This window comes from Poecilia reticulata, chromosome 6, assembly GCF_904066995.2.
Source record: "Poecilia reticulata chromosome 6, P_reticulata-male-v2, whole genome shotgun sequence".
NCBI lineage: Eukaryota > Metazoa > Chordata > Actinopteri > Cyprinodontiformes > Poeciliidae > Poecilia > Poecilia reticulata.
The window spans coordinates 13,913,055-13,927,227 of NC_088835.1; the positions used below are offsets into that span (position 1 = coordinate 13,913,055).

General features: G+C 36.9%; 1 protein-coding gene across 1 annotated transcript in view; it reads right to left on the bottom strand.

Moving 5' to 3' along the window:
• Window positions 1–929: 929 nt before the first annotated feature.
• Window positions 930–14,173, bottom strand: part of LOC103466246 (uncharacterized) — a 48,031-nt gene continuing 34,787 nt past the window's right edge. Inside the window, exons 14-15 of the mRNA XM_081607999.1 lie at window positions 11,983–12,231; window positions 930–1,193 (exon numbers count right to left, since the gene is read on the bottom strand). Coding sequence (XP_081464125.1) covers window positions 1,127–1,193; window positions 11,983–12,231 — 316 coding nt within the window. The 3' untranslated portion in view covers window positions 930–1,126. The remainder of the gene's footprint in view (window positions 1,194–11,982; window positions 12,232–14,173) is intronic.

The following is a 14,173-nucleotide window of genomic DNA, read 5'->3' on the forward strand; positions in this document are numbered from 1 at the left end:
GCCTTTGATCCCGAACTACAGGGTCAAGCCATTACCGGGTCAGAGAACATTCCACAACTTTTAATAGGTCACTGCCGAGATGTTTTACACTGCAAACGCCAGAATAGTATAACTATTTTGCAGAAAAAACAAGCATTATTATTATTACATTGACATTTTCTCAGATAACAGAAGCTTGTTATCTGAGGCTTTATGCTAAGGAATAAAACACAAACAGTGAGGACAGATTCCCCCCCCAAGCAAAAGTCAACAATAATATATCTAGAAAGTATTCACAGCGGTTCAGTTTTTCCACTTTTTGTTGCATCACATTCGTTTTTCGTTCCTCAAAACTCTACACATAAATACCACATTGTGACACTTTGAATAAAAAAAGTTTTGGAGTGTTTTTGTAAATTTATCAGAAACAGAAAACCAATAAATCATATTTACATAAGTATTCACAAGTTTTTGCAATTAAGTTAAGATGGAGGTCTTCCTACAAGTTAAATGAAGCCCACCTGTGGTAAATTCTGTTGATTGGACTTGATTTGATTTTAAAAGGAACATATCTGTCCTTATAAAGTCTCTATTATTCTTGTTTAGGTTAAAACTTCAAACCTTGGATTTCAGCTCAATTAGAGAATGATTCATTGCTTCACTATCTTGTTACTTTTGAGCTTTGCTTACAACAGGAGAGTCTGTCAGACATACAAGACGCTCCAAGACAAGGAAAGCATTTTTGAAGACAGCATAGCTCCCAGATATGATTTTACCAGCATTTTAAAATCAAAGCGTGCGTGACAGACTGTGACATCTGTCAACATACCGTAGCAGCGGTGGATTAAATTTCATTTCCATCATGAGTGAAGATAATTGCACTGTGCGAAAAAGCAGCGCCATAACATGCTCACTTAAGACCAACATAGGGGGAAAAAAGGACCATTCAAACAATTAAAAATATGCATTTTATTAAACCTTTTTGAGGCAATTAAAAAGAAAGTGTGTGAAGTATTGGAAAAGACAATAAATTGTGATGAAAGTGACAAATTCCTGGAGAAGACAGTTTTAAACAACCAGCAGATTTGCAGCTCAACAGTTTGATAAATCCTGGTTGGTACTTTCATGTTCTGCTGTTCTTAAGTTTTTAAATCAGCTTTGATTCTCTGGCGTTCGTGAAGGGCAACCCGGTCTGATGTCTGGATGATAATTCTCTGGAAAAAGAATCAGAACAGAGAATCAGTTTAGCATATTTCCCACATGGTGATTGGTAAGTTAAGGAAAATGGTTTTTGCACTTTGAGAAATGTGGTGCAAAAATTGTATTTACAACATCAGGACCCACTGCTACCTTCTCTGGACCAATGGTGAGAGAGAATTGCTTTTGGAAATCAAACTCTTGATGCTCAACACTTTTAGTCTGACATGGAGCTAAATTGCTCTAAGGAACACCGGGTTTCTTTATGGATTCCTGATTCCAGTTGGGACAGAATTATTACAGTAAATCATCACTGGAAAAATACTTACTGAAGCACTATGTTAATGAAAACTGCACCAAGACCCATAATCCCACTCAGCCTTTGGCAATTTGCTCGTCACTCAAACTATTCCAGTCCAAACAAACCACAAAGATGAAGATTTACCCCACAGCAGACATATTCCAGATTTGAATATCATTAAAAAGTTATTTCAGTAGAACAGTTTATACTTGTATGTAACATTCAGCACACAGAGTAATATGTTTCACTTCTTCAATTTGATAATTATTTCTTATTGCAAATATAATTACCATTTTATATTTTCTACCATCTATCACCATCTTGAATTTTTCAGTTCTCCTTTTAGGTGCCAGTGTAACAACATCTTCCACACATAGTATGATGCCTTTGAGCTTCCTGTACAGAAAACTACTATTTATTTTTTTTATGTACACCTTGATGTTTGATTTTACATAAAATCAGAAGCAGTAGAATGCTGCACGCTATGAGCTCAGAAATGCTCAGATTAAAACATCGGTGTGCTTTGAGAATGAAGTTGTGGTGAAAGCATTTACTGTTTAAATGTGGGAAATGTTTTTTAGTCTGCATCTTTGAGCCAGTTCTTTCAGGCTCATTTGTTACAGAGCATAAAGAGTAATTAGTATGAGCAGGTTAGCCATGGTGGCTTTAGTCTACATGTGGTAACAGGCAGAACAAATCTGACACAAAACAGCCATTTAGTATGACCAGCAGTGTGGTTTTAACTAAAGACCGACTCTATAGATTCATTCAGTCAAAGACAGTGTCACAGTAAAGGGGTCCCTGACACTGGCGCCGCATTATAACTCATATAAGCAAGTCTTTGCAGACTTAAACGCTCCTTTCTAAGCACCAATGAACTGGGCTTATTCATTTTACCTGACATGAGTACAAAATGAAAGAAAGAAAGAAAGAAAGAAAGAAAAGAGAGTACTGTCAGTGCATACAAATACAACAGCAGCATAGAACGTGGCAGTCTCAAAGCTCCATGCTTTTCAAGACTCAAAAGTCTGACTACATTTGTCCTCACAGTCATATTTGATCAATAAAAACATTATTGAAAAGTTCCTTTTAGTAACTTAACTTAGTGAAATGCATTAAATAGATCAATTACCCACAGAGATATGTTCAAGCCTTCACTTTGGTTAATGATGATTTTCTGCTTACAGCTAATGAAAGCATTTAAGAGTAATATATACTGAATATGACTAAATACACAAAGGTTCACTATGAATGTACTGCCCATTTTTGTTAGAGGACAGGTTTGAAGAATGAAATGTAAAAAACAAAAACATGGATATATGGATGACTGAAGATAGCTATATAATGTCTGAAAAAAAAAAATCTAAAATATTAAACAACCCTGGTCCTTACCAGAACGGAGCACTGTGACATAAAAGACAGAAGGAAATACGGCCTGGCTATATCTGGACCTCTTTAGTCTGTTAAGATGTTTGTGACCGCTCCGAGTGACCAACTTCAGTCATCCGTTTTAGACAACATATCCTCTGCACTCAAGTTAAAACAGTAAGAGTAAATGGACTGAGTTTGTTTGGTTCTTGTCATTGGACATGCTGACCAATGAAAGCACTCCTCACACTGAGGAACAGTCACTCTACATACATGTTTAAGGGATAATACAAAAATTTCAGGAAAACACAAATGTTTGACAAAAAGAAGCAAGATTCCTCAAAATGTAAAGCTTTTATAAATATTTCTTGGAACAGCTGGTCCCAAATTTAGAAAATTAATAAAACGTTTTGATTTCAAAACAGAGAGAAATCTTAAATCGCATCGCACCAACAGATACACACATTTAAACACCCTTACATTCTCCCTTTTCCTCTATTCTGACGCTCATTTTGAATTTCCACAAATCCTCCAGACCTTCTAGAAGCGGAAAACGCATGATTAATTGAGTCAACAAGCAACTGAATAGGTGTAACTAATAAAGTAGCCTATGAGGTCTAAACGCAAATCTGCATCACTAGATTAACCTCATGAATTATAGAGCGAGTTGACAATACCTCCAGTTCACTACAGAGGATTTGTAAACATCATTCACCTATCCTGACATCAGCTATCTGTTTCAGCTGCATTTGGTAATAATATGTTAACTGTGCCTACTGAACAGTGTATGAACATCATAAATGGTAATTGATTTTAAAATATAAAATGTCAAAACTATTTTACTGCCAAAGAAGTTCCACCAAACAGACCAGACTGTATAGGTCTGAAGACAATAAGTTAAGGTAGGGGCGAAGCTCAAACAAGCATGGTGGGAGGAAGGAAAAGCGAGACAAAGAAGATCACCCACCTCCAGCGATGGTTTGACTTAAAAATACCGTTTGGTGATAAAACCAGCCAATAACTTACTGTTGTCTCTTTTGATGTCTGGTCAGTGCTTCCTTTCTTTGTATGGCTGATTATTTTTTACCAACAAATGTCTTTTTGACAACTTGGTGACAGGCTCTATCGTTCCAAAACAGAAACAATAGACTTAGTCATACATCACCAACCTTTACAGCACCATCTCCCCCCCATCCTGTCCTCAGCAGGTGTTCGCAGAACAGTATCAGATACAATCTAACATATGGGTACAGGAAGTAGAGGGGAGTTACTAAAGAACTCTAGCATGACTGTTTATTTAAAACACGAGGAGCATAAGATCAGGGTGAGCATTCAGGGCTTCTCAAACACAAAGTTTTCCTTTCTCACCGTTCAGAGAATGTGAAAATAGGACTAACAGCATACAAGAAACCGCTTTCAGTCCATGAACATGAAGTACGCTCTGCAAATACAAATTTCTGCTGGAAGGTCACATACATCACAGGAGTTTCAAACTTGTTCAAGTTTTCAACATTGAGAAAACCAATTTATATTTTACAATGGATATTTTATGCACAATGCATGACAACTTGACATGAACCAAGAAATCATTACCGATATAAATTTGTTATAAAAGTATTACTGATTGCACTTTAAAAATTAGGTAACTTTATATTATTAAAGGTAAAGTTTAAACAGTAATGATTTCTTGGTTAACGTCAAGTTGTCATAACAAAGACATTTTGAATAATGTCAACTTTGTATTAAAAGTGTCATAATTTACCGAATGACGCTTTATGACAACAGTCATAAATATTCATGAAGGCTTAAACATGTTCATGACAGGTGTTATGTCATGTTTATGAAAGTGTCATGACAGTTTTATTCACCACCCCTTCAAATAAAGTGTTACCAATTGTTTATAAAAAAAATTACGTTCTAGAGAAAAGACTAAATAAACCTAAATTAAAATTTGCTGTCTAAGCTAAATTACATTTAAAACTGAGCCAGGTCTCGGCAAGTTACACATCCATGCTGGTGTAAAAAATGGCTTAAAAAGGGTCAAAAATGTTGAGAGAAGAGAAAAAAAAAAGATGACAAGAAATACGACCATGTAAAAAATAAATACCTCTACACTCCCTGGTCACCAGAGGACTTACAGTGTCTATTGTCCTTTTTTCGCCAGGCTCCATTTCTTTTTATATTTCTAACCTCCAAGGTGTTAGCATTACAGTCATTAACTGTGACCTTTTCCATTCACTGCACAGAGTTTCATTCAAACAAAACCTTTTCAGGATGATTGAGGATGGGCAATGTTCTTATGACGCGTTTCTAGGCAACGTCTCACAAGCAATGCTTTTTCTATTTTTCAATAAGGAATGACACATACCTTGTCACCTTGGGAGAAAAAATGATAACTGTTACTCAAAGTAATTTATGGCCAACAAATCCAATCTACCTTCTGTGTACAGCTAGCATGAGGGGGGACCCTTTTCTATTTAGCTTCCACAAGACATCCTGGACGTGCTTCATTCAGGGATTTATGACTTTTCACTAATTTACTGCAATATTTTATACCAGCTTTAATAGGCCCTTTTTTATTACCGGAAGTAACCTCTCCTGATGGGGCACTTCCTGATTTTGCCAATCTATGCAAGTAAGGAAAATTTTCTCTTTTTTTCCCCAAAATCTCTGCTTAATTTGCCATCCTTTTCATTTGCTGATGCAAAGGAAATTGCTGTCGTGAATTTGCAAACCAATAAACTTGAGAAAGGACATAAATTCTTGGGTATGAAGGTCTTTTCTTACCTTGATACTCAGCTATCAGGGTAAGAAAAGATGTAGCTGAGCATACCAACCGTTAGGTACAAGATGAGCAAATACAACCATCATAATAAAAGAAGTCTAACTTAGTGTGCTAAATTATCTGGAATATTTGAGGGAGTCATGGCATAAACTTTTAAGTTGTATTATCATCCTGGTGTGTGATTACCATTGCAATTTGTGAAAGAAAACATGCTAGAATGTGAGTTATGAGATGCTAGACGATGCTCGATACTTGATGCAAAAGCAACAAAAGTTCAATACATTAGTATTGAGAAAAAACAGTTGTGTGCGAATGGGTGCCAAAATGTGGAAATTATATCAGATTTTCTTATTATTTTGAACACGCAATTTGAGCAAAACCTTTAAGATAAACAGAATCTTAAGGGAATTTAGTAAAAAAGTTTTGCATTTCTTCTTCACGTAGCTAGCTCTGTTGGTTCTGCCAGGCTCTGACTGCTTGTGAGCCTGAAATGCTGGAGGCAGAGTCTTTGATCAAACAAACGCCGAGGTGTGGGATATCAGTGGGACTCTTTCTTTCTCCCCCTTTTCACTCGAGTGTGACCTGCAGAGTCTTGGCATTCACATTGTTAAGAGTTAGTACTGCTGAAGCCAGCTGAAACGCACACCAAACAACAGCCGGGAATTGCTGGGAATCAGGAATGATGTCATAAATAAAAGACTAGAATGGTGCAGGGTTTCAGGGAACAGCAATCTGCAGACAGTGCGGAGGGTGCCAGGGCATTTGGCTAAAAGGTTAAATCAGCAAAAAGTGGATCCATTATGACATCATAACAGTATTAGCAATTAAAGTGATCATATTTCAAACCAGCTTAGTGTGCCATCATGGAGTTTAATTGTGTTTGTCAAAGGACCGACCAGAAAACTAAGATTGATACCTCAAGCTTTTAGATGGAAGAATGGGAGAATGACGACCCTTCCATTAAATCTGCCCTTGAAGAGAAAAACGGGGCAATAATTTTGAGCACATTTAAAAAAAGAAAAAGCAGAACTGATGATCTACAGTAGTTTTTGATCTTCCATTTTTGGCGACACCACTTCATACTGCTCTTCAAACTAGAATACTCTGTCATGTGGATGGATTTTTTTCTCAAGACTACAGTGGCGAAAGCAACAAACAGCTTATTAAGGGAGGCACTCATGTTTATTAAACATACTTGCTGACCGGCAACAGAAATTTGACAATTTTTAATTTCCTGTGGAAAATCACTGGACAGGGATTCTAATATCACTCATATTAGAAACCCCCCACTGACAGCAACTACCAAACTCGTCAGCTGTGACTCTGAATCTGTAAACTTAACTAAAACATCGTGCGATTCATTCTGACTCTACCTTAAGTAACAGGACACAATGATTAAAGCGATACTTGACTGGCTTGGATTTGTGCGGATGGGTCCCTTTTGTTTGTCTTTGCACCAAACACTTCCACTGTTTTCATTGCCGCTTTGCTTCTCTGCATAGAGTTTGTTCTGTCTGTGTTTGATCACTCATCCATCCTGTAACCTCTCAACACTGTTACATAACACCACAACACACAAACAAGGACATGAGCGCGGTGAATATACGTTTCTCAAGAACAACATAGTTAGCAATAGAAAGAAATTGTGTTTTTTTAAGCTGTTCTCCACTGCGAGAAGGATAAACAACCCAAAAGCAAATTACTAAGTGTGCCATAAAACATGTGAACACAACCAGATTCCCCAGGTGGGAGGAGAAGAGAAGTGAGTACAACAGTGGCTCCCACACTGCTCAGCATACGACCCACAACACTGAAGGATCAGATGACAAGCCTCAGCCGACAAACACACGACAAGCTCGATGCACTTTTTTTTTTTTTTCCAGCTAGTCCCCTTCTGGCAGAGAGCAGAGTCACGTGCGCACTGCCGCTATTTTGACGGGAACATTCTGCCTAATTAGGTTAAGCTTCTGCATTTTAATTGCTGTCCTCATAAACAGCGGTTATGACTTTAACCCCCTTCGCTGGATACAGCTTTAGTTGCAGCTTTTCATCCCAGTATTTAACCTTTGTTGGCATTAATAAAACGCCAGCATCTCTTAGTTTGATAATTACTACATCCTAAATAATGATTTGTATTGTGTTTGTAAAATGAAAGAATAAAAAAAAATAAAAAATCCATCATGTTTTGGAACGTCATCCGAGGTGTGCCTTAATTTGAATTTATATACACACACACGCAGCTTCCATAAATAAAAACAAAAACAGTGCATTTAAAAGAATATTTCAAATTCATTCGGACAAACTACAACATAGAAAACATGAGCATTATGTATTCAACATAAAACTAACCTGATGCAACATGAATATGTGTTTAAACATGGAACAGCCTGTTCAAATATGACTGCCAAATAACTGGTTGAGCTAGTCACCTGGCACATTTGTCAGTTTCGTTACTTTATCAGTTGCTTACGTTGAAAAACATGCCATCCTGCTTGCTGTTCTACTAAATACTTTCCTGAAAGAGGACAGATGGATGAGCATTTAACGTTGTCAAAACTGACAGCGAAACACGAACAATAAAACTAGTGATCGGTTGTACAAGTTTAGACACTCATCCCAATCCGTTTCCACTGTATCCGACAGGATACAATCAGATTATTCAGGTAGAAAAATATGCCAGAAAACGGTGATGTGAGAGGTAGCATTACACCTGAACCTTCAGGGAAGACCTCTGTGGAAAAGAACCAAGAACAAGGGATGGGTGGAAATTTCTCAGCATTACTTTTCAGAAAACTCAGAAGAAACTATAAATTATGTTTAACTGCAATAGTTTTTACAGCTTCCAGCTTGTCTACAGAGACAAAGGATGTCAATTCTACTGCTAATGTAGCGTTTTAGGAGCTTTAAGAGTTGGTTGAAATTATTTACTGCTGTTATGTTCTAAAGCACAAATGAAACCAAAAGACATCCATAAAGGAACATAAATTATTTAGAGATTTTAAACAAATCGCTGCTGTGTTTATATGTCCTGCTGGGACACATCTTTTAAGCTTAATTTCATAAACATCTGTTATCATGGATCTTTGCTGCATGTTTCTCAGCTTGGTATCATTGTGGATGGTCAGTCAAAATAATGTTTATTAATTGAAATTGTGGCACCACAATGCATTTAAAGCAATAAGCTGATTTTAAATTGTTACTCCAAGTGCATCGACTTCCTGGAAAATTTTTGAACAGGACATAATGTTCAGAAGGTGTGTAGCTCACCAAACAGGAAATTACAAGTTTATTTTTGTGCTGCGGCGTTCCCGCCCTGCTTAGAAGCACGAGTGGAAAACTCAACAGGAAGCGTTTCACTTTCCTGAATTTGTGAGTCCGTCAGTCACACAAATTCATTTCATATTTGAAAACTAGAAACACAACAATTTGCTTCCAGTTGTTACGTTGCTGGTCTGCGGCAGCACATATTATAAGAAAACCGTGGTTACTAACAGATTTATTGTATTTGCACCATTTATTTATGGCCATATTCAGTAAATTAACATTTTTTGACATGCTTTTTGGAAAAAAAAAAAAAAAAAGTCGATTAATTAAAATGACACCTTTTCTAGACAAAACAAAATAAGATTTTACTATAATAATGCAAATTCAGAACTAATATTTTTAAATAGCTTTCATTCAGGGGTGAAAGTAGTTTTAAATTCTTGGGGGTACCATGACAAAAGTGTATGTGTATATATATATATATATATATATATATATATATATATATATATTGCTTCTTTGTGTGCTTTGAAGTTTCTGTGCTGATTAATTTTTTTGCAAAGCGATAACAGCTGGGTAGCTCTTGAATTGCTACAGAATGGAGCTGTATGTCTCTCAGCCCACTGGTTGCAATGTTGACACCTTGAGATGCCATGAGACCTAAGTTCTGAGCATCATGGCATGAAGTGCATCCCAGTTTTCCATGTCTGGCATATAACAATTAATTTTATCCTTTAAACTGGTTATATTGATCCTTTGTCCAGACAGAGGGATAATCAGTAGCCCAGCATCATGACCTGTTTGTTCTGAAGATCCTGCAGCTTCCACTTCTCTTTCTAACATGAAAGACTCTCATACTGACAGGAGGAACCACAGAGCTCTGTTAAGTTACAAGCACGTCTTCTGAAGTTTTGATATATTTCCTCCAACAGATTCCAGAGGAATCACCTCAAACCAGATGTTGAACTGGATTTTATTTCAATATAATTTGTGAATGTTAGAATCTCATTTTCAAAAGTGGAGTTATAGAAGTTGAAAAAGGTTATCATTTTGGAGAAAGTCTCATCAACATCAATATTTCCACTAAATAAGAGGTAAAAAAAAATAGTTTGATAGAGGAAAAGCCTCTCAGACTCTGAGCTCAAAGCAAGATGCCAGAGAGCACCAAACTATTTTTTATAATAAGCTCCCTGAACACAGCGGTGGTTGATTAGTTAATCTTAAACTCCTGCTCTGCTGGTTATTTTGATAATGGAACCGAAAGGCAGAGAATTGCGCAACACCTTGTTGAAACAATAATCACTGAGATTATTATTGTAGTTGGGTTTTGTTGAAAAATCAACACGTTTTGTTGATTTATTTTTGTTGTTGTTCTTTAATAAAGTAATGAACGTTTTGATAAGGAGTCAGAGGAGGACGTGCTGGTCTCAGCATCCTGGCTGCGTTCAGTTTGTCACCTAAAGCTGAGATCAACTCAAAACCTTCTGCAATCGACATATTGCTCTAGCAAAGCACGAACATTTCAGAAACAACAGAAAATGGGAAAAAAAGCTATTCATTAACTGATTAAGTCGTGTTTTAGATTGTTCTTGAAAAACTAATCAGTCACGTCTGATTAGTGGGCGCACTCAGGCTGAACAGTGAACCCATTGATTCTTTACAGCAGACAGCCGCTCCACTCTCTTGCAGGTACTGCGTACCCCCACTAAATCTTTTAGGGGTACGCAGTACCCGCCTACTTTCACTCGCTTTCATTATAAAAAAAACTATTCAAGTTGTACCCTTACCTTTTTGTTGTTCTCAATTAATGACTTAATCTGGAGATAATTGATCTGATTGATTAACGATTAATTGATTAGTGGCCATTTTCCTGAAAATCTGAGTTTTTTCTTGTATCAAGAGGGTCGTCCTCTAAGATGGACGGCTTTTTTTGTTATAATATTCTAAATAAAAAAAACAAAAAACGAGCACATCGTTATATTTTGACAGGTTTTTTGCGTCAGCTGACTGAATGTATAAAAACTTGTTTTCCCACACATTATTAAACTTCAGACATATTTATGAAATACAACAAAAGAGGAACCCCCTTAGGTTGTTAAGGGTAAAAATAACAAAATATGTGACACACATAACACTTAACCTAGTTTGCAACAAATACTGTATATTAGTGACAGCCCTCTAATTGCCTCCCCTGGAGTCTAGCAGTTTTAAAGGAAGTTGAGAGGAGGAAAACAGACTTTTGATGTGGGGGGTTACAGTCTTACAGTCTGAAAAACAAGCCCACTTCCTATAACCAAAGCCTCAGACAGGACTGACAGAGAATTACGAGCTGCTCATTTGATTGTGTGAAACCTGATAAACTCTGATGTGGCTGCCTCTGCTTACCATACAGACTTTAACTCTGACCACAGCTTTCTATTACAACCGTCATCTCTCAATAAAATAAAAAAGTTTTACTCTGCATGTTTGAGCTCTTTAATGACCATTTGAGTCTTCCCAGCCTCTTACAAGCAGGGTTGGTTTGGAAAATCATGACTATTAGAATTAAACTAAGCAGTGCTGGCATTTTTAACATGTCCTAAAACGTTGCTGTTTTGGTGCACATATATTTCTAAAGAAATTGTCGATGAGGGTAAAAGCGAGTTTCCACACTCATTCTTATGGAGGTCAGGCTGTGGTGTATGGATTCATATAAACCTTTGTTAAAGTCAAGTCAGCATGTTGTAGTATACTGTGCATTCACTAAATGTCTTCACTGGATAAATAACTTACTCCCCAAAGGAATAAGAGTTGGCTGCAGAGTCATGTCCGACAGAGAGAAACTTTCTTAGAGTTCTTGATGTTCATTGTGTGGAATAGAAGAAAACAGAGCTTGTTTGTTGCTGTTGTTGTTGTTGTGAATCTACAACACAAGTGGCTGCAACTTTTCTTCAAACTCTTTGGCTTATTTTTATACTTGAAATAAAACTGAAAGAATTGAAAAATTCTATAGCAGAAAGACATCATGCCTCCTTTGTTTTCCATGAGTGTAGAACAGCTTTTGATATTTAAAGCTACTTGGCAAGCAAAAGTAATTTGTTAATCTTACCTGATGAGAGCTGCGTTGAATGTTTCATGGGGTTCTCCACTTTGAGACGCACTGGTGGGTTGGGGACTCGAGTGAATGGTGGAGGAGAGAATCACACTGGAGTTAGGATTCTGGTCCACTGAGCTCTTCTCATTTTGAGGAAGACAATGAGATTTCGCCCTGGCATGATTACGGATGGTGTGGTTGCTACGACGATGAGTCACTTTGCCAACAGACCCTGTACCAGATCTCTCAAAGGTTTGCTGATATCTTTAAACAGAAGAACAAAGAGTAGGTTTACAGGAGCTCCCAAATGTTTGTTCAAAAACTGAAATCAAGATTAATACATACAATAATTATTTTTGCTTTAAAAATCCCCATTAAAAAAAAAAGAAAAGGTTTCTCTAAGAATGACGAATTTCAAGCTCACTGCAAGACACCAGGGAGGAAAAATGGATGGCATATTCTTCAACTCCATGATGACAGAAACAGGTGAAATTGTCAGACTTTCCTTTGTGTCAATGAAAAGTTACAGTCAAACCTGGTGAGTTTTAACATTTTGGACCCAATCATCAGTCAGATATGGGCAGAAAAGAGGCAGAAATCCCAACAAGCCACATAGATTATTGGAATGCAGGACATGAATGCATAGATCCTGAAATTCGAGGATTTTTGGTTTTAAAAACATTTGGAAAAAACTATTGTCTTAATCTTTTGGGTGTTGTGTTGAGGTAAAGTGTCCCAAGATTGTTGGGCCTTTTTCTTTTAATTATTGTGAGACTGTACGAGCTGCTGTCAGTTAACTGTTAAAACGACCTTTTAGTGGTTTGCTTGCATTAAATGTAATCATACTGTAGATTACTTTTACCTTCTAAATAATTTCTCAACTTGAGTCGAGTTATTTTTATGTACTGGAAAGTACATAAAAATTTTACACCACCTCACACAAAGAAAGCTACGGCAAAACGGTGGTGGACAAATTCATTAAATGCAGTTTTACTACAATTATAAGTACACAGTCAAACTGACATTCTTTTTAACATTGAAGCAAGCTGTCGATTGTCCCGTTGCCTCCTCTTGTCTACAGCTAATTTGCCACCCAATAACAATAATCCCTTTTGTGACCCCCGATGACCCGCCGCATGCTTCAAATAACCTGATCCACCCGACACAAAGAGCAAAGCTGCGAGGAATTACAAGCATTCTTGAAACATGGGTGCAAATATGTGCATACATTCACAAAGGGGAGGATGCACAGATAAATACAAACACACAAACCACTCAAAAGGTACCGAATGTTTCTGCTGTCTGCCGTGTGCTGACAGGACAAAAGGAGCAGCATTACAATGAGAAGATTAGAGGACTATTGAGAAATTCTGATTGTGGCTGGAAACTGACCGCTTTATCAACAAGAAACAAAAACAGGAAGACTTTGTGGAATAGCAGACATTTTTAGCATTACTGAAACAGGCTCCATGGCTCCAAGAAAATCATATAAATGAGCACTTCAATAAGTGTGCATCTCCACACGTAGCGAGCCTGGTTTGCAAGCAAACAGCTGCAAAGTGTGTATTGTGTGTGTGTGTGTGAGAGAGAATCAATGAAAATAAATTAACAGGAAACCAACAAATCATGAAGGATTTGCATGTTTTTATGAGCAAATGTGTGTCCAATTATTTTCCAGATAATTGGACAAAATATTAGAAAATACAAAAATGTTTACTGAATAATTCAAAGTTAATGTATAGAACTTGGTTTATATAGGCCTTTCTTGCTATGATGCTCTGATCAGCGGCCAGCTGACCATCAACACCTGGAAAAGATGAACTCTTAACTCAGATTTAATCTGAGGCTACATCACAGAGAAAAGGGAATTTACAGCCCTTATATAGCTGAAGGGAAAAAAGCATATATTGTGGGAATCAAGATTGAGCTACTTTAGTGAGAAATAAAAAATGTTGACGATGAAAAGTGAGACAGTCATATGAATTACAGCTAGGGCAATAAAAAGGATCATAAAATGTTGAGAAACGATTTATGGCATCATAAACATTAAATGAGCACGAACTTCAGAAAGCTTTACTATACGTTTCATGTGCTTGATGATTCTTGTCTAGTCCATATTTTTTCATATGAAACATCCACATATGTAGAAAACAGCAGCTGAAATATGCTGGTACTTAGGAGTACTGCTAAACCAAAAGTCAAATAA